Source organism: Oryctolagus cuniculus, chromosome 4 (genome assembly GCF_964237555.1).
Source record: "Oryctolagus cuniculus chromosome 4, mOryCun1.1, whole genome shotgun sequence".
Classification (NCBI taxonomy): Eukaryota; Metazoa; Chordata; class Mammalia; order Lagomorpha; family Leporidae; genus Oryctolagus; species Oryctolagus cuniculus.
Genome location: NC_091435.1, coordinates 114,825,359 through 114,847,034, shown reverse-complemented (window position 1 = coordinate 114,847,034; position 21,676 = coordinate 114,825,359). Strand labels below are relative to the sequence as shown.

The 21,676-nt window shown below is 37.6% G+C and overlaps 1 protein-coding gene across 1 annotated transcript in view; it reads right to left on the bottom strand.

Annotated features, from left to right (window-relative positions):
* Positions 1-14,411: 14,411 nt before the first annotated feature.
* BCHE (butyrylcholinesterase) overlaps positions 14,412-21,676 on the bottom strand; it is an 87,329-nt gene continuing 80,064 nt past the window's right edge. The window contains exon 4 of the mRNA XM_002716368.5: positions 14,412-21,258. Within this exon, the coding sequence (XP_002716414.1) occupies positions 21,134-21,258 (125 nt within the window). The 3' untranslated portion in view covers positions 14,412-21,133. The remainder of the gene's footprint in view (positions 21,259-21,676) is intronic.

Genomic DNA, 21,676 nt, shown 5'->3' with positions numbered 1-21,676 from the left:
TTTCTCACTGTCTAATGCTACCTGTAAAAAAAAAAAAATCAAAAGAGAAATCAAAAAATTTTTGGAAGTAAATGAGGATAACACAACATATCAAAACTTACGGGATACAGCAAAAGCAGTGCTAAGAGGAAAGTTTATAGCAATAGGTGCCTATATCAAGAAATTGGATCGGCACCAAATAAATGAGCTTTCAATGCTTCTCAAGGATCTAGAAAAACTGCAGCAAACAAGACCCAAAACTAGTAGGAGAAGAGAAATAATTAAAATCAGAGAAGAAATCAGCAGAATTGAATCAAAAAATTACAAAAGATCAGCCAAAGGAAGAGCTGGTTTTTTGACACACCATTGGCCGAACTAACTAAAAAAAGAAGAGACCCAAATCAATAAAATCAGAGATGAAAAAGGGAATGTAACAACAGACACCACAGAAATAAAAAGAATCATCAGAAATTACTACAAAAAGCTGCATGCCAGCAAACAGGTAGTTTATTTTGAAAAGTTAAGTTCACGTATGCTTTTTAAGATTAGGAAGAGATGTTGTGCACCGGGATCCCATATGGGGGCTGGTTCATGTCCAGACTGTTCCACTTCCAATCCAGTTCCCTGCTAACGCACCTGAAGATGCAGCAGAGCATGGCCCAAGTCCTTGGGCCCCTGCACCCATGTGGGAGACTGGGAGGAAGCTCCTGGCTCCTGGCTTCAGATCAGCTCAGCTCTGGCCATTGCAGCAATTTGGGGAGTAAACCAGAGGATGAAAGAGCTTTCTCTCTGTCTCTACCTCTCTCTCTAACTCTTTCAAATAAAATAAAATAAACCTTTAAAAAATTAAGAAATTAAAAAAGAAGGGATATAATTGGAAAGATACTCTAAAATGAGAATTAGAGCTCTGATAATTTTTTCCTAAGGAATATGGGGTTTATTTTAATAAATAAATAAGTAATGTTAATTACTGGCGTTCCCAGAGCAGAACACTTGACTGACACCCTCAGCTAATGAATTTATTCCAATTCCTGAGCTTCCCCATCTCATTTCAGTGTACTTCCGCATGTTAAATTATTCAAACCTTATAACTTAGTCACTTTCAAGTGCTCATATTCTTCATATCCCATATTCAACAAATTAAAATATTATAATGAATTCACCTCCAAAATATATTCCATTTTCTTATCTGAACCTTTCTTTTTCAAACCACAATCATTCAAGTTGAAATAATTTCCACTACTGACTGGAACCTACAACCTCCATATTGATCTCCCTGCTTTCACTGGGTCTATCTTTTCCTGCAATCAATTCGCCCCATGGCAGTCAAAGTGATCTTGTGAAACCGAAACCAGATCATGCCATCCCTATTTGTATCATTCTTCTAATAGTTTTTCAACGAACTTCAGAAAAAGTGTCAATGTCTACTACTCTTATAATATCCTATGATTAAGTTTCATCTCCTGTGGCTCTCCATATTCTTTCTACATTTCAACCTTGTTCTCAAAGGTTATGAGTTTATTTTTGTCTTCAGATTTTTGTACTTCCTAGAATGTTCTTCAGATCTTTGCATGGAAAACTTATTCTTGCCATTTTCATCTCAAATTTAACTATTGTTGACTTGTTAGACCTTTTATGTCCCCTCAATCTAAGTCATCCTTCAGGCACACAGTATCACAGTGTTTTTCAAATGGAAATAAGTAACATGAGCCAGAATGTAAATCATAGCTGGAAGGCCGCCACAAATCACACCGAACACCAGAGTTAGGGAAAGGTTTATTGTCAGGTGGAGAAAGCCCAATAGGCTGTGGGGAGAGGGCAGGAGAGTAAGAGTATAAGAGAGAGAGCATTTGTTGAGGAATAGCTCCTGTTAACCCCTTGCAGGGGGGTGAGCAGGAAGGTAGGAGCAGCGAATCTCATTAGGGTGAGATGGAGCTGATACCTGTGGTTGGGCCATGTAGTCAACTGGCTTCCAGCAATGGCAGCGGGGATGAGCGGAAGCTAGAGCCTAGGATGGTGCTCAGGGCATAGATCTCACCACAGAGAAGACTACACCATTTTACTAATACCCTCCTTTTTTTTTTTTTTTTTTTTTTTTTTTTTTTTTTTTTTTTTTTTTTTATAAAGCAAGAGTTGAATGGGATTACATCAGCCCCAAATGTCCAAGAGGGGTGAAGGGACAATGATCTGTCTTTAGAGCTACTTTCTGCCGACATGGGGCAACAAGTTACTATCTGCTGGCATGGGGCGATGTTTCAAGCCACTGTCTCCTCGGTGGGGAAGCAAGTATATCCCTATAGCAGCATTTGATTGAGCGCCTAGTTGGTGAAGTCTTTGGTTTGTTCCATTATCACCTCCTGTAAACACTTAAACAGACAAGATAGTATAAAAGACAGGGTGAGAATAGCAGCCAATGATCCCAAGAATGGCATTAACCAAGTAATGAGAGGATTTCACAGAGGAGAGAAAATGAGGGAGGTCTCTGGGCTCCTGTGAAGATTGTTTGATGGATGTGGTTTGAAGCTGGTCCCAACCAAGCCTGGGAGAAAGGCCACTTGTCTGTTGCAGTTAGAGGGGTTTGTCTGCAGAGAAAATTCTGAACAATCATACAATGTTAAGTGGGGTAGAGGACCATCAATACACACGGGTTGGGAGTAGAGCCATTGATGTTAGAGTAGAGGCTATGATTACAAAGGAATGAGGCTCCAAGTGGGCTAGACAGGGTCTAGAACAAAGGACAGAGTCATTATTGGAGGACCTAAGAAAGCTGCTGTCTAAGCCATGAATAAGTTTTATGTTTGAGAGGCAAATAGAAACTGACAGAGGGGGCCTGATAATAATCAGGTGGGCTTTAAGGCCTTATTAGTTATGAGGCCTAGACCTAGCTATCTCTTCATGGGGTACATCCTAAGGAAGGTGTGAACCTCCTTGGGGAATACATTCTGTTGACTTCTATTGCCCAGCTGCCCTGGGAGGAGAGCTGGCCAGGTAAAAGCATGTGACATCTCTAACAGGAAATTTACAGTTCTTCAATGTTACTCACCCTACTTGGCTGTCCCCTCCGCAGTGGTGGTTATTTTGGGAGCTGGGCAGAGTGAAGGGCTTTTCAGCTTAGAGCCAGCAAGGTCTGTGGCTCTGACCTGAAGTCCTTCGACTCCAAGGAAGTTCTATTTCTAGTGACCCAACTCTTGGCTGGCAGAGCTGCCAGGGCTCGTCATAAGCTGACTTCTGCTGAAGCCCTGGCTTTCCACAATGAAAGCCACTGCACTGGACTTGTCTGTCAGGTCTCCTTGATGGCAGATCGCTGTACAGGGCAGCCTTAATTGGGCTGCCACCTTTCTTTACACTGCTTCTGGTGCCTAGCTTTCTTTTCTTCCTGGCTTTTGTTGAAGCAGACCAGAGGATGTAAGTTAAGGGGGTGCTCAGTCCCATATCTAATCTTTGGTGGTCTAAATTAGAAGTCTATAGTTACACGCATGTTCTGATATTGGTTTTTCTGTGAGGTAGACAATTCCCATGAGGAAAGCTGTGTCCTCACTTTAAAGCTTTCTCTCCCTTTGTTTGGTCTGAAAGGGAGGTTTTTCCTGTTTACTGTGCCCATGACGAAGTAAATCTAGCTGTGAAGTTATAATTTAAGCTCTCATTTTGGCTATGCTATTATTACAGAAAATGTTAGCCATTCCTTTTATAAGATCTAAAAATCAAACTGTACATCCTGGAGAGTACTTCAGTATAGAGTCAATTTCCCATCTTGAAGAAAATAAAGAAATGAGGGAACAAGTCAGGCTTCCCAGATCACTTACTGACAATAGCAATATAAAATAAAAACTTAGCAAGCAATGTCAATTGTTAAATAACAACTTATGCAAACATTTACTAGAAGGTCCAATGTCTTCTATAAATTTTAAAAATATGTGTATTTGGAAACATCACTTAAATATCTAACACAGCATAACTTGTTTGACCAGCAAAGTCAAGCACAAACATGTAAAAATATGTTTAGTTTCTTTCTACCAACAAATTTAAAACATCTGATACAAAGATCCAGGCCACATGAATCAAAATGTATCTTCAATTAATTTTAGCAGTTTATTTAATCTTTTATCTATAAGCTAATTAAAATAGAGTTCTTAAGAAATTTTCCCATGTAGACATACAATATGTATACACGTATAATATACAAGATATAACAATAAAACAGTTTCAGTAATAGCTTCTTAAAATCTTTTTTTTTCATAAATTACCAAATTACTTTCTGTTCTTAGTAACCTTGATTAACCATACTTTCTCACAGTTGGAACCTGTAGTACATTATTGGCTTCTTCTGTTTACAGAGCCCTCCCAAAGTACTGAATGCAGTAGAAGTGGCTGGAAAAAGTCCATCGTAACCTATATGAGGACAGCTAAACACAGAACAAACAATGTTTTAGTTTTATGAGCAGAAAGTCTGATATAAAAACTGTGAATGACAAAAGGCTTTAAATAGCCACATTTACAATTATAAACTCATTAACTAACAAGAGGCACTTGCTTGCTCCACACAATATTTTCAAAAGCACCTGTAGGATTTTACAAAAAATTTTCTAATTTAGGTCTCTGGGCCATTCTCATTAAGCTAACCATCATATCTAGTAACACAAAAGCTTTAAATTTTTAATTTTCAGACATTTATGTCAATAGCATTTTATATTATCAAAACTTAAAATTTAACACCACTTCACATCTTGACAGTATCAGTAATAAAATCCAAATAGTTTGATCAATTGGTGTCTATAAGATGACGTATATTCTTTTTTTTTTTTTTTCCAACATGGTAGCCATTGGCCACATATGGCTGTTTTTTAAAGATTTATTTTACTTGAAAGCCAGAGATACACAGAGAGAGAAGGAGAGGCAGAAAGAGAGGTCTGCCATCCGCTGGTTCATTCCCCAATTGGCCACAATGGCTGGAGCTGCGCCAATCTGAAGCCAGGAGGCAAGAGCTTCTTCCAGGTCTCCCACGTGGATGCAGGGGCCCAAGGACTTGGGCCATCTTCTACTGCTTTCCCAGGCCATAGCAGAGAGCTGGATAGGATGTGGAACAGCTGGAGTCAAACCAGTGCCCATATGGGATGCTGGCACTGTAGGTGGCAGCTTTACCCACTATGCCACAGTGCTGGCCCCAACATATATCCTTTGATATTTCTGGGGCCCAACTGGAAATATCAAAGTCCAAATTTAGGGCAGCTTTGATTTTTTGAATGCCTGTCAAGGATGACCAAAAGGCTTTCAATATCTGGTTGAAATAAGATCCCTTAATATCATGACATAATATAGACCAGATCTGATCGTTGTTACAAGGTGATTACTCAAATGTTTTAGAATGAGTATATATTCAGACAAATCATAACTCCTTTAAAACTCAGTTGTTTTTAAGCAATTAAAACCTAACAGAGACATTAAAAGAATGTAATAGATTAATTTAACTCATTGTTTTAACAATGATCAGATTCTAATTCTTTGTAAAATAGACTAATAGCTTTTGCTTTCCATCTGCTGATTTCCCTAACTTACATTTTGAAATAATCCTTTAGAAATATCCAAATTAAGACAACATTTTCTAAATAAGATAACATCAAATTTCAACGTTCATAACTTTCGAGCAGTGCTGAGCTATTTTCATATGGACAATTTATGAAAACATGCTAGCAAACTCAAGTAGTTTTTCTATAGAATATAAGGTGTTAAGAGTACCAAAGGTTACATTTAGACACGTTTATCTCATTTGCCTTTACCCAATTTGCATTTAGTAATACCACCTGGGTGAATGAAGATGGTGGTATTATGCCATACCTCTATCTGAATTAAGGTCAAAATTACATTCTTATGGAAGTCTACTCCTTTCATAAAACTCTATAAATCAGTGACATTAAAACAGAGACTGCAACATCCACCTTAGGGGCTATAACAATTACAGATTTCCCAATGCTATATCATCGGAAACCTGCTAAAACAAATCACAAAATAAGTTTGGTAAGTTATAAAGCAATATTTTTAAAAGCAGTGATCTTAGATTTGAAGAGAGAAATTTCTTCAAACCTAATGTTACACTTGCTTTTTACCCTAAAAACACTTTAGTTCAATGATGCCCGGGTCAACAATCAGCCATTTGGGACTGCCTCTGAAACAAAATTTTAGGCAGCTGCCAGGCAGGTCCCTAAGGTGACTGTGCACCAGGGGCTGATATGCCAGGGGCAAGAAGTCCATTGGAGATTATTCACCATTATGTTAGGTTTAATGGGGGAAAGCATCCATCAGAGTAGATGGTTGGGTGGAATGCAGGACAGAGAAGTTCCCATGACCACCTGTGGAGTCAGATTGGTGGATAGAGGGTGTCCCTAAGGTGATGGCCATCTGATTAGGAGCGTATGGGAACAGGAAGTGGAGGTCATCATCCATGCACTCACTGGAGCCCAAGGCCTAGAGATCAAGGGAGTCATAGAGTCCATGGTAAGGCATACTACCCGTGGACAGCAAAAGGCCTGTGGAAGGTTGTGGTGCCTGGTATCAGGATTTCAAGACAAAGAAGAATGAGTGGAACCATCACGTGTGGTAAAGTTCGCCATGAGAGTGTTCCCTATTCCATGTCTTACCACAGGATTTGAAAGGCTAATTGTGGATGGAGATAACAGAGCACTCAGTGTCATGAAAGGAGGTCTGGGAGTATGTGTTGTGACTGGCAGAAATCCAGGACTCCAAAGCATTTGAGATTCCCAAAGAGAGCAAGATCAATGGGGAAGCCTGGATCTGAGTCACAGCACCAATGTAAGGCCACCACAAAACACACCAAACACCAGAGTTAGAGGAAAGATTTATTGATGGGTGGGAGAAGCCCAATGGGCTGGGGAGGAAGGGTGAGAGAATATGAGAGCATAAGAGAGAGAGCATGTGTTCAGGAACAGCTCCTTGCTAAATCCTTGCTGGGAGGTGGGCGGGGAAGTCGGAGCAGTGAATCCCATTAGGGTGGGATGGAGCTGACACCTGTTTTTGGGCCATGTGCTTACCTGGCTTCAAGCAATGGTGGCATGGTGGCCAATAACCTTATTTTACTTACTGAGAATTCTTACTGTGTTACAAAAATGTCAACTGTAATATCTTAGGTGTATCAGCTATGCTTATACAAAAACTTTAGAAGTCACTGTAGTGCAAATTATACAGAGAGGTAGATTAATATGATCATGTCATAAAGAATATACTTGAATGTGATTTTCACTTTTTGTCCTTTGTTACTTTCTCCTAATTCTCATCAATGGGAGAAAGAAGGGAATATATATGGGTAATATGAACATTAAAGTATTCCCGCTGGATGTGACTATGATGCCAATATTCTAGTTCTTCTTTTCTTTTATCTTAAGAAAGAGGTAAACGACACAGGTATTATGCAGATCCACATGTACATTTTATGTTCCAACAGCCTAAGATAGAGAAACATTCAGATATTGACTGAAGCAAATTATAAGCAACCATTTTAAGATTCCATAATGGAAATTAAAGAGCATAATTGTATTTCCAGTTAAGAAGTCCTATTGGCTGTTTTTTCTTTTATGTAAGAGAATTGACATCTTGGTTGTGATCCCAGAATTCTGCACTACAAAGCAAAGAAGAGCCATTTTTGGCCTGAAAATGTTAAGGGCAGGTGTTAGCAGTTAATGAAGAATTTCAATAGAGCTCTTGCCAAATGTGCAATTTTGAGTAGTTCTGCATTAGGGTCCTCCAGGATTAGTTAGCAACAAAATGCTGCTCCAAGAAGTTGAAGATGTTAACATACTGGTTGGGTTATTTATCATTATCCATTACAATTCTGAACAATACCCACTCCACCAAAAAATATGGATTTACTTTTGTTGCATTTCCCCTCCATAGAATAATTAAACAACAGGTTTGTCTTTCTTTTTTAAAATTAAATTTTATTATTTGTTTTGAGCAGGTAATATGCAGAATACTGAGTAGAAAATGCACTCCAAGATAGAACAGCAGATATCACTCTCAGTCCCTGTATCACAGCCTTTCATTCCCCTCCCTGGAGGCATTCACTGTTAGGAAAAGAGTTGTAGATCAATGCATTCTTACATGGGGCACCATACATGTTAGGAAAAAGAGGCACAGAATAGAGAGGGGCAGTGTACGAATTTATAGCCAGACCAACTTTATTCCGAGAAATCAATTCATAGTGATAGGTGACCAACTGCCAACATGCATATGATGGAACACCTTGCAGAAGGCCCTTACCCGCAGGAGCCCAGGCTTTTTATATTTTATATTTTAGGAGGGCTAGGAATGTGGGGAGGGATAGGGGGCAGCATGCAGAAGGGAATTCCTGGAACTGGTCTTTCAAGTATTCAAGCAACTGGTCTTTCAGGTGGCTGTGGGGGGTGGAGTATGAAGGCAATATGGTGTGAGACCCAATTGAGATTCAAGGGCAAGGAATAAATTCCAATGTTTATATATCTTTCTGACAATGAGCCAGAATGGCTGAGGCTTATGTCTTTGTTCCATCATTCACTGTTATTCCTTTATAAATGTGTTCCTCCAGAGATAATCTATACATACTGATGAACAGAAAGCATGTATACTGTTTGTTAAAATAGAGATAATAATACAAATTATACACTGATTTCCTATAATTAAAAATATCTTGCAGATTTGTCCATTTTATCACATAAAGGTTACCTTATGTCACTGCTACATGATAGTCCATTTTATAAATGAACCAAATTAAATCAATGTCCTTCTATTGGTGGACATTTTGGTTGTTTCCTAATTTTTCTAAAAATTTTGAATTCACCATTTAAACTGATCACATTCTTGGCACTGAAAACTGATACATGCAAAGAACAGATTTTTTTTTTTTTTTTTTTTTGACAGGCAGAGTTAGACAGTGAGAGAGAGAGAGACAGAGAGAAAGGTCTTCCTTTTCCGTTGGTTCACCCCCCAAATGGCCGGTACAGCCGGCTCGCTACAGCCGGCTCGCTGAGCCAATCCGAAGCCAGGAGCAGGTGCTTCCTCCTGGTCTCCCATGCAGGGGCAGGGCCCATGCACTTGGGCCATCCTCCACTGCCTACCCAGGCCACAGCAGGGAGCTGGACTGGAAGAGAAGCAACCGGGACAGAATCTGGCGCCCCAACTGGGACTAGAACCGCGTGTGCCAGTGCCGCAGGCAGAGGATTAGCCTAGTGAGCCATGGTGCCAGCCAAGAACAAATTTTTGAAGTTGAGTCCTGGTGACCACAGCCATGCCACTGTGAAACAAACTAAAAATTGAGCACAATGGAAAGCAAAATGAACTGAAGGATTGCTAAGGCAATTTGCCATCACAACTATTTTGGGAAGGAAATTGTTTGGAACTCAATAATTATCCCTTAGAAGTTCTTCCTAGAACCTAAAAAGTGTTGAGAATCCATATTGTTAAGTTACAGTCAGAGTAAATATAATCTATCTCTTCACCATTTATATTTGTCTGGAGGATTTGACTTGGAATCCCCAAAAATTTATGCCAGAATTTCTCAAGATTTATAACAATAATAACCCTCTGTTAGCCTAGGCATATGGAGAAATAATTCATTTAAAAGGAATGGCTGTGTCCAAAGATAACCTACTTCTGAAATTCTTTTAATATAGATACAATAGATTATTTTTAGAGTATCTATTTGGGCCGGCGCTGTGGCTCACTTGGTTAATCCTCCGCCTGCAGCGCCAGCATCCCATTTGGCTGCTGGTTCTAGTCCCAGTTGCTCCTCTTCCAGTCCAGCTCTCTGCTGTGGCCCAGGAAGGCAGTGGAGGATGGTCCAAGTTCTTGGGCCCCTGCACCCATATAGGAGACCAGGAGGAAGCATCTAGCTCCTGGCTTTGGGTCAGCACAGTTCCAGTCATGGTGGCCATTTGGGGGCGAACCAATAGAAGGAAGACCTTTCTTTCTGTCTCTCTCTCTCTCTCTCACTGTCTAACTCTGTGAAATAAATTTGAAAAATTACTTAGTAAAAGAATATTTATTAGTAATGATAATTATTTTCAAATAATTAAATGAAAATTTTGCATTTTTTGAAATTTTAGCAATGAACCATGGAGAATAAGTTAAATAAGAAAACCTGTATGGAATACATAATTAAAGTAACAAAATTAAAGGAAAATAATGGTGGTAATAATAATAAAAATATATTAGATATAGGAAGCCAAACTGGAGGGAAAAGGAAACATTTGAGGGTAATTTTTCTACTTTAGGTTATTTCTGAGGAAAGGAATAAGCAAAAATTAAAGTAATGCTAAAGTGAGACAGATTTGGGTAATCTGATCCATTTATAATAGGATTATGGTAGGAGAGAACAAGCAGATTGAGCAAAAATAGCAGACATACATCTGTAAACTTTCACCAAATGAAGATTTATCTGAATTTGCCTATTGGAAGTAAACTTTGAAAACCAAGGCAAAATTATATTAGACAAATAATAATTAGATTTTTTTTGGAAATTTTCTTATTTGTGTTTATTCCTATGGCTGCTGTAACAAAATAACACAAACTTTACAATTAAATAATAGAAGTTTGTTCTTTCTTAGTCCAGGAGAACAGGAGTTTCAAATGAGTTTCACTGGGTTAAAAGCATGGTGTTGACACAGCATCTTCTCTCCATGGGCTCAAGGGAAGAATAAATCCTTTGCCTTTGTTGGTTTTAAAAATGGCTACTGGAAAATTTGCCTTTCGGTGGAACCATTCCAATCCCAGCCTCTGTGGTCACACTGCTTTCTCCTCATTGGGTCAAATTGCCCTTTTCTTCATAGAAGGATACACATGATTGTATCTAGAAAATGTATCTAGATACATGTGATTGTATCTGGTACACATATGGCTACTATAGTATTTGTTATTCCTATGAAGATATTTAATTTAATCCTCATTATATTTTTCTTTTACAGTACAACATTCACAAGTTCCAGGGACTAGGAACAAGATATCTTTTGGGAGACTACTACTCAAGGTACATGATAAATGTATGTATGCAGCAATTACAGTAAGCATACAAACAAAATATGTTAATTATGTGCATAAGAATAGCAATATTGTTACATTCAGGTTTTTATTCTGTTCAGAAGTCTATGGAGTTGAGGGGATATTTTAAAAATAAATTCATGGGCAGACATTGTGGAGTAGTGGTTTAAGCTGTTGCCTACAATGCTGTGTGCCATATCAGAACTCTGGTTTGAGTTCTTGCTGCTCTGCTTTTGATCCAACTCCTTAGTAATGCACCTAGGAAATAAGTGAAAGTGGCCTGAGTGCCTGGACCCCACATAAACTTCTGGCTCCTGTCTACGGCCAGTACCAGACCTGCCTGTTAATGGTCATTTGTAGAGTAAACCAGGAATTGAAGATCTCTTTCTCTCTGTCTTTCCCTCTCTTTGTCACTCTGCCTTTCAAATAAATGAATATTAAAAATACATTCAATTAGTAGTGTTTTTTTGTTTGTTTGTTTACCTGTGAAGGAAACCAAAAGGTTTTCTTAGCTATCAAAAGGTTTAGCTTACATTTCCTGAAGAACGAAATATCTGAATTAAAGATAAGAGTTGAGTTAAAGTAGTACACTTCATTGAGATGTTTCATAAAAGTCTAGCAAGGAGTACTGAAAGCTTAACAGAGGCTTAGGCATGAAATTGAATCTGGACTCTTGAGTGATGCCTCTGCTGAGTCCAGGCTGACATTCAATCGCTGGGTAATCTCTGTCAGTCCTATAGTTTATACACCACCTTTATGCTAAAATACAGTTTGTGTCTCTAATATAGATGACTCCTTTCAACTATATTTTCATTTAGCAAAGTATCCTCTCTTTCTTAGATATCTGATCAGCACATGAAAGTTAGCAAGCATGAACCAATCTTGTGTTTCTTTATTTAGATCTGCACCAATAGTGTTCCCTTTCTTAGAAGTGGATAACTCCACCTAGCATATCATTTAGTCAGAGAGTCTTAATATTCATTACCTACTTTTCTATTTATGATAAATTTTGTTAGCTGTTGTTTTCAAAATACCAGAAATATATCTGTCATTCCAGGCTATTACCTACCTCAGACTACTTGCCTAAAATAGTTAAGCAGCTTTCTGCACTCTCATGTTTCCCCTCCTCACCACTCTATTTCAGCCTGCAGGGAGCCAGACTGATCTTTCTAAAACATTGTGTGATCATAATCATGTTAGTCATTTGCTTGAAGCCCAATGATGGTTTCCAATCTGTCCATTTTTCTCCTCCTGAATCTCATCTCCCATCTTCTCTTGTTTCCTATTACAGTCAAAGACCACCTTGCTGCTCCCTAATATTATAAATGCAAAGAAGGCCTGCCCGAAGTCTTCTCATTTGTGATATCCCTTGGGAACTTGCACGGTTTACTTTCTCAGTACCTTTTGGTTGGGCTGACACATCTGTTAAATCACCAGACAAGTCTGACCCAAGGTGAATTTCATTTCTTTATTTTTCTGTATTTGATTCATGGTCAAAATTTTATATAATGATATGGTTGTTTATTTATTCATTGCGTATCCCATCCTGCCAGAATGTGAGCTCCATGAGAGCAGAATTGTTTTCTATTTTAAACACTGCTGTATCCCTAGTGTCTAAAATTATACATGAAAAAATAACAACATGTGCTAAATGGAAAAGGAAAAATTGTTCTAGTATATCATAAGACATATTTTGGAATATGTGGGTATATATATGTATATACAGTATATATGTATGTATTTTGTGAAGTAAAAATATTCACTAACATTTTTATGGACATACACAAAAAATAGAGCATCTCAGTAAGATTATAATATTTTTTTATTTTTTCATGTTGTAAGAGATTTTTCATCAGATATAGTTTTTGTCGCTCCCCGTCTTCATGGAGGAACGACACTAAACCCTGCCTAGGCTTCATATCCGAGTCACGGCACCATTATGTCGCTCCCCCTCTTCGTGGAGGAACGACACAGGACCCTGCGCTGTTCTTTTGTCTGCTCGGCCCTCCCCGGGTTTGCTGCTGGTTCTTCCCGGGTTGGCTACTGACCCTTCCACCTCCGTGGAAGGGCGGTTCCCCCTGCCACTTTCCCCACTTCCGCAGGGGAGCGGCACACCGCCGGCCGGCTCTCTCGGGGGCTGCACAGGTGTTCCCCTTAGATGTTCCCGTTAGATGTTCCTGGTTCATGCCGTCTCTCTCCTCCTTTATAGTCCTCCTCCGCCAATCCTAACTTGGCTGCCCACACGCCGAGTACGCTGCTCTCCTCCAATCAGGAGCAGGATCAGCTCCTGGAGGTCATCACTCAAGTTGGCAAGAGGCAGCTGCGTAGAAGCTGTTTTCTCCTCTCCCAGCGCCATATTGTGGGAGAGCAGATGCATAGAATAAGTCTTAATTCCAGTAACTCAGTCCAGTCCGGGTTGCTCCCCACAGTTTTAAATGTAGAACTATTAGCAATATTTATAGCTAAATAAAGCAGAAAAAGTAGACATTAATTGAAAATGTCTGTGTGTGTGTATGTGTACACGAACACACACATATGTATTTCCTCAAATTGTTTTGAACATGGAGCACCAAAATACCTATCCTCTTATCTTGTTTAAAGGGATCCTCCTCGATGGCCCAAGTGCTTGGACCCTGCACCTGCATGGGAGACCAGGGAGAAGCACCCAGCTCCTGGCTTCTGATTGGCGCAGCGGGCCGGCTGTAGTGGCCATTTGGGGGATAAACCAAAGGAAGCAAGACCTTCCTCTCTGTCTCTCCCTCTCACTAATTCTGCCTGTCAAAAATAAAATAAAATAAAATAAAATAAAATAAAATAAAATAAAATAAAATAAAATAAAAGGATCCTCCTCAACAATTGCCTCTAAGATCTGTATAGATGAAGCAACTTAAATAGGAATATGTCACAAAAGATTTCACTGGTGACATTTTTTAGGTGGGATCCAAACTCGATGCACATTACTAAACAATTGACATTTTATGCATTAGATTGATAGTGATGTGATAAATTAAATAATGGTCTTTAGGACTTCCTCATACAAATTTGTTCTTTTGTGAGATAGTGACATATAAGAAGAATTTGTGAAGGCAGTTAAAAAGAGTCTTAGGAAAAACTGAAATGTATCTCAGGCACTGGATAATGCATGTGAAGTAGTGGAATTCCCTACAGCAATGCCAACAAAAAATGAAGAGCATTGAGTCTTTAGGATTTGAGGCTTTCCTTGGTAACCTTCAATTCTCAGTAAGATAAATAAAAGGCTGCCTCTCTCACTGGCTATAATATCAACTGAACTAAGAATGAGGCATGATACCCTCTTCCTATCTTTGAAAGCTTCTGAAATCGAAAAAGAGAAATAACGTTCTGATAGAATTTTCATTTAATATTTTGCACATGACTTCAAAGAGACAACTCCATGGGAGATTATTAAAATTTTATTCTTCATGGTTATGAGAAAATGTTAATTTACTTACCAAAGAGAATATTATGCACACATTTGGTTTAATATGGAAATGCCACTGCAGATATTAACATCTGAGATTTTCACTCACTTATTACCTTACACAAAGTTAGTGACTTCAGAATTATCATATTATAATGGTGAAAACGAAGATAACGCATTTCAACTGAAAAAAAAAATCGTGGCAATGTTTTTGAGAGCAATGGGAAAGGAAACATCCTCTATGATCAAGAATGTTATTTCAGCAAGAGACTAAAGGCACATTCATGCCAATGTTTGGGAAAACAGCTAAACAAAAATTCACACATCCTGAAACTCATATCCTACTTAGAACTCTCTTTAAGAAAAATAAAGTAAAATAACAATACCAAATAACATATTGCCTTTGACAGGATCCTTGCAGTGAGGACCCCTGATGTTTAAATTATGTAAGCCTCTTGATAAATCTTTCTCTGAGAGAATGGTATTTACTTGGACTTCTCAAAGGAAATAGAGATAATAAGGGAAATTTGCATTATATATATGATCAATATACAGGTATAATCCCCTGTGAGTCCAATATCACATCACAAGGATCCCCAATTATTCCTTTGCATTAATGGGAAAAGAAAAGAGATAATAGGGAAAAAGTAGAGAAGAAAAGAAAATATAGGAAATTCTTTTTACAAAAATAATTATTTCTTGTTCAGACTCAGTCTGTCAGGAAACCAACAGAATTGTGAAGATATAAATTTGATGTCAAAGGAAAAGAGAAACAAACAATGAAAACATCAAAAAGTACTAAAAAATAAAATTGTTGACAGCTGGAGATTAACATGTATTAAGATTATTATATTCCTGGGGCTTGAAAAATATTAGAAAAAATCACTAAAAATTAGGTATTCAACACTTATTATAATTTCAAGTTCTGCTACTACTTTTATTTGGGTTATGAAGAGACTCACAATTTTTCAAGGAAATCTGCTGCAGATAAATATTTGTATTTCCTTGATATGATTCCAGGAGGTTGGTGGAAATTGGAGTGTATGATAGGCACTTGCAGAAGTGTTGGATTGCACTTAGTGTCAACATAAAAAATTGCATTTCACAACATTAAATAGGCTAGGCAGACTTTATTCAATACCATCACAATGGAAAAGAGAGAAAGAATTCAATTTTCTGGAGAAAAAAGTGTTGGAGTGAGCTGGTGGAAAAGTAAGGTGACAACACTATTGGGAGCATTAACCAATGGGGGCAATATTTCTGTGACTAGAAATATTTCCTTTTTTTTTCCCTTAGATGAGGCCATCCATGCCTGTTAGTTGATGCCTACCGAAGTTAGGTAGGCTTCTATCTCCTCACTGGCATGGGGAGGCAGGTGCACTCTCTTGTACCAACACTATGTTTCAAAATGATAGCTCCCAAGTCTTTGAGAAATGCCCCAGATTTTGGACAGTGAAATTTACAAGATGACACAAGAAGATCTACATGTGTTTTGAAAGGTCAGGCAAATATTGTACAAAAACAATTTCGTAAAGAAACTGCTCAAAGAAAAGAGAATTCAAAATCTTATAGTTGGGTAAAAGTGTGTGTAAAGCATAATGAATGGAATATTAAGGCCGTTTTTCTCAATGCCAATAACTGGTTTTACAATCCAGATTGTCTTCAATAGACTAGACTAGCAAATTCCCGTTTTTGGTGTTTTTGTTTTTGTTTTTTCTTCTCTTGATTGATAAAATTGGGAATGGATATCCTGAATAGACAGGTGGGTGGATAGATAGGTAAGTAGATAGATATGCTAGGTAGACAGATCTCTTTAAATATTTATTGCAATAATTTTAAAATGTTTAACTTTCTCTAATGCATGTTTACATTTTACTCTTTAGAGACATCTGTGAGAAGTTTTTTTTTTTTTTTCTATTTCTTTTCTCTCAACCATTGATATAAAAACAATTAAAGGAGAATGGAAGGTCTCTTTTCAGGAAAACAAGGTAATACTATAATTGCCTCAAGCAAAAACCTTCTGCTAGTACTTTTTTTTTTTTTTTTTTTTTTTTTTTTTTTTTTTTTTTTATTTTTTGACAGGCAGAGTGGACAGTGAGAGAGAGAGACAGAGAGAAAGGTCTTCCTTTGCCGTTGGTTCACCCTCCAATGGCCGCCGCGGCCGGCGCGCTGCGGCCGGCGCACCGCGCTGATCCGATGGCAGGAGCCAGGAGCCAGGTGCTTTTCCTGGTCTCCCATGGGGTGCAGGGCCCAAGCACCTGGGCCATCCTCCACTGCACTCCCGGGCCACAGCAGAGGGCTGGCCTGGAAGAGGGGCAACCGGGACAGAATCCGGCGCCCCGACCGGGACTAGAACCCGGTGTGCCGGCGCCGCTAGGCGGAGGATTAGCCTAGTGAGCCGCGGCGCCGGCCCTTCTGCTAGTACTTCTAAGATGAAAAGCAATCACTAGTACTGACTGCCATAGTTTAATAACAGTTAAGTAATTGATATTAGCAATGTTGCTTTACAAGCCTGGCAAAAGGATTACTTGTACTTTTGAGAGTTCACAGACAGCCAGTATATTTACAGGATAAATATACTCAAAAATAGGAATTAAAATTATAATTCCTTATATTTAGTATATACATTATCACCACTAATTATAGTCTATTTATCTGATTCCCAATTAGCTCAATTAAAACGATGACCATCTCTAATAATTACTGCTATACAAATAATCATATAATATTATAAATGTACTTCACTAAATCTTATTTTCAAGCATACCTCTCCTTAAAGCACATTTTTATTGTAAAAATTAAAAAAAGATATCTTGATATAGCAATTTTCTCATGTAGACATTTTAGAAAAAAAAAATTTGTCAGAAATTTATCTTTAATGATTGGTAATCTGTGTTACAAACCATTTTATGGAAAAGTAACTAGTTTCTAAATATCAGAAGTAAATAGAGTTCTTTCTCATGTAAAATTGCAGATTTTATAGTTGTTTGCTCATGGTTATTAAACCCATATGGATATTATCTCAACTCTTTGTATTAACCATCTAGAATGGGTCATTGGTTTCCAAAATTTGTTACATTTTGGAACCTAGTAGATACCATTAAGAAATATTAATATTTAGCTTCTACTTTCATGTGGTGATTTGATTACTATGTTGTATGTGGCATGCATTTTGGAATTTTAATAACTTCCTAGTCAATTCTGTAATGTAACAAAGTTTGGGATCCACTAATCTAGAATGTATAAATTCTCATTTAGGGAAAAACTTGCACTTAAATTGTCAAGATGCCTAACACTTGTCATAGACAAATAAATCAGAATGGATTTAGAAACACAGAGTAGACTCACAGAGATTCGATTTTTTTTTTTTTTCAGAGGAGAACATGAAATCAGTCCCCTACTGCCACAAATTGGGGAAATCACAGGGGTCAGCACATCTGGAATGCAATGGATAAGCCTCACCCTGGGGAAATCATCCTAGTGTTCAGGTGCAGCTATCCTAATGTATTTGGCTGTAGGTGTAGCAAGCCACAGTTGTCCCTGGGGATTCTAATGTGTAGTGAAGACTGAAGATTGATAATCACTAAATTAAATATCCCATGTATAGCTTGTGAAAATATCCATATATATAATTATCTCTATCTATGATCTATCTATTTATATATTTTTTTATCTCATCACTTCTTCTATGCTGATACCCTGAGGTGACTAGATGGTCAATTTAGATGAATTCAGTTCCAAATGACTGAGATGATGTCTCTCCTCCTCCTCCTTTGTTGCCCCTCCTCCTCTTTCTGTTTCTTCTCATCCTCATTTCTACTTTTTTTTTTCATGCTTCCTCCAGTTTCCCCAAAGATTTACGATGTGACTTTCTTTCCACATAGTACAACTGAGCTCTGCTATATATAGCCCCATTCATCTACTTAACAGTCACAAAACACAGTGACAGCATTGTGAAAGTGGTTAACTGAGTTACAGGGATAATCTCACAATGTCAAGGTATTGGTAGCTAAATGTCTTGGAAATTCAAGTTTGTTCATCTTTACAGTAATCATAAAGGGTTTAATTGAGCTGAGGAAATGAGCAAAGTCTGGAGGAAGAAAACCAGTCTTCTTTTGGTGAGATGTACGTCTGTGTGTTGTACACTCATGACTATTTGTGTTGGAACTCACCTGTAAAATCATCAGACCACTGCTGCTGCCTATAATTTCAAAAACTGGTTACTCTAATGATGGGATTTTGGAACAGGGACAAGAGAGATTTAGATTGACTTCATGAAAGCTAAGGGCTGATTGTTGAAGAAAATTTCCCCTTGTCTCTCCCTTCCCCACACTTGTACAACAAATTGTCTGTATTGGATGTGTTCACTTCTGAATATACTATTAGATTTGTGATGTGACTACATGGAGGTTTTATCATTTCTGTTGCTTTTATACCTGCAATACTTTCTTTGTATTTGGGTTAACATTATTATTTACTCAACTTCTAACAATATAATTGATGTGATATTTCTCACTTCAATTAATTTGTAAATTGTGTTTTACAATTACACCAGAACTAGCCAATGGCATCAAAACAGTTGCTGTTGTTTGTTTATTACATGTGCCTTCAATGTAATATATATGTAATTTATATTTTAGTATTATTTTATAACTAACTACAGAAATATACATAATAATATATATGATGTTTATAAACTGTATCATATTAGCTTTTATGCTTAATTTGAAGACCATCTATGGCCATCATGCACCCTTATTTTCTAGCACTAAAAAATTTTCACTTTTTTCTTACCACAGTGCCAGTTAGTGAATTCACTATAATCCCATGCTGGACATCAATAGAATCGTGTATATATAAATGTAGATAAATTTGCATTTATACACATGTGTATCTCATTTTAAATCTGGTGATCTTTGGTATATTCTTTCATAGACTGAATACTCCACCAGGATTGTATTGATAAATAACAATTAATTTTTGGTTGTTGTTGTTATTGTTGTTATCTGAAGACAGAAAAACAGAGAGACGAACAGAGAGAGTCAGATAAAGAGATCTCCCATCCACTGCTTCATCCCAAAATATCTCCAATAAGCAGGGCTGTGCCAGACCAATCAGGAGCCTACAATTCCATCCAGGAGCCTGTTTAGCACTTGAGTAATAACCCCTTTACTGCTACCCTTTAGGGAACGACTCAGTGAATTTATTCAATACTACGTGTGTCCTTGACAGGTTTGGAAATGAGCAATGTAATTTTTTAAATTATAAAAATAATACAGTTTGTAGCAAAGAGTATAATCATTTCTCTTCAGGAGCTGAGAATTGTCTTTATTAAAACCCTAATATTTTGGGTTCTAGGAAATGTCACCCCAAGCCAGATGTAAAAACTTCCAACTTTAAAATTTTCCCCACTATCTATTTTGAATCATAGGAAGGGTAATTCACATATAAACAATGTTTGTGAAGAGTTGGCAGATGGAGATGAGAAAGAGCAAGACTTAAAATGAATAGAATTTGAGAATCATAGGCATACATATTTTAAAACATAGATTCCAGGAATATATTCCTTTTTATCTTGTCTCTTGGTAGCAACATTTTCTTTCTATCATACGATATTTCCAAATGACTGAGTATCCAGTGTTTCAAGGTTTAGCTCATTTAAAAATGTTTGCTTATTTATTTTCATGTACTTCAAAGGCAGAGAGACATAGAGGAAGAGACAGAGAGAGATCATCAATTCTCTGGTTCACTCTCTAAATCACCAAAACGGCAGGGGCTGGGTGAAGTCAAAGCCAGGAATCAGGATTTCCACTTAAGTGGCAGGGGCCCAAGACCATCAGCCATCATCTGTTGTCTCCCAGGATGCATTGGCAGAAGCTGGATTGGAAGCAAAGGAACCAGGACTCCAAACCACACTGTAATGTAGAACGTGGGCATTCCAAGCAATAGCATATTCCACTTCACTATAATGCCTGTTCTTCAAGGTGTCATTCATTTTAAAAGGATATACTTCATGTATAGTAGTGAAAATATAAATGAGACTAAAAACCGAACACTGCTACTTTAGAGGAAATCAGTCTTAAAGTTATTCAGGAGAATTTGAAGCAGCACTTCAATTTCATGTGTGCATAATTAATTGTTGAATTTTATGTTGGGATTTTTTTTTTTTTTTTTTTGACAGGACGAGTTAGGCAGTAAGAGAGAGACAGAGAGAAAGGTCTTCCTTCCTTCCTTCTGTTGGTTCACCCTCCAAAATGCCGCTACCACCCGCATGCTGTGCCGATCTGAAGCCAGGAGCCAGGTGCTTCTTCCTGGTCTCCCATGCGGGTGCAGGACCCAAACACTTAGGCCAAACTCCATGGCCTTCCTGGGCCACAGCAGAGAGCTGGTCTGGAAGAGGAGTAACCGGGACAGAATCTGGCAACCCAACCGGGACCAGAACCCGGGGTGCCGGTGCCGCAGGTGGAGGATTAGCCTAGTGAGCCGTGGAGCCGGCCTATGCTGTGAATTTTAATTAAACATATTATAGTCATTTGGATTTTAAATGCTAGGTAAAATACAAAGTGAAAGATGTGAGGAATCAATATAATTCCGGAATTTTTCTTTCAGCTGTATAAAAGCTTTCTTAGTATATGTGTAAGAGTGTTTTGCTTTGATCTACTTTTATGAACTTTTCATAAAGGGCTATTCTACTAATTAGAATCCTGCGCAGCTTTCTTTTTTGCTAGTGTAGTCATTAAATTGATTTTTCCAGTCCATCATGTAATTGTTCCAACGATGGAATCCTGCTTTCCACTCTTGTTCTGCTTCATCAATATTTCCTGTAAAACATGGAATATAAAATACATTAATCTAAATTTTAATCTCTGTTTATATTACTTGAAAAATAATTTTGATTACAGATGCCATTTTCTCCTAATATACTACATAGCAATTTTTTTATTATTCATTATTTTTTATCTTCTTTCATTATTTTTTAGCTTTTTTCTAGAAATACTTTCATTTCATATGTGTATTATGTGAAAATACAAATAACAAGTAAGTTGTATAATGTATATGAAGCACATAAATATATAAATAAAAAAGTCTATATATTGCATTATGTCAAATTACATTAGAAATATTGTCTTTAGTTTCCAGAAAAACACATAGATATTCATCATCTTGACTTTGCTTAACACAAAAAAACCTCACTTAATGCATCTCATTACACAGCAAAGTATTATTTCTGATAAAAAT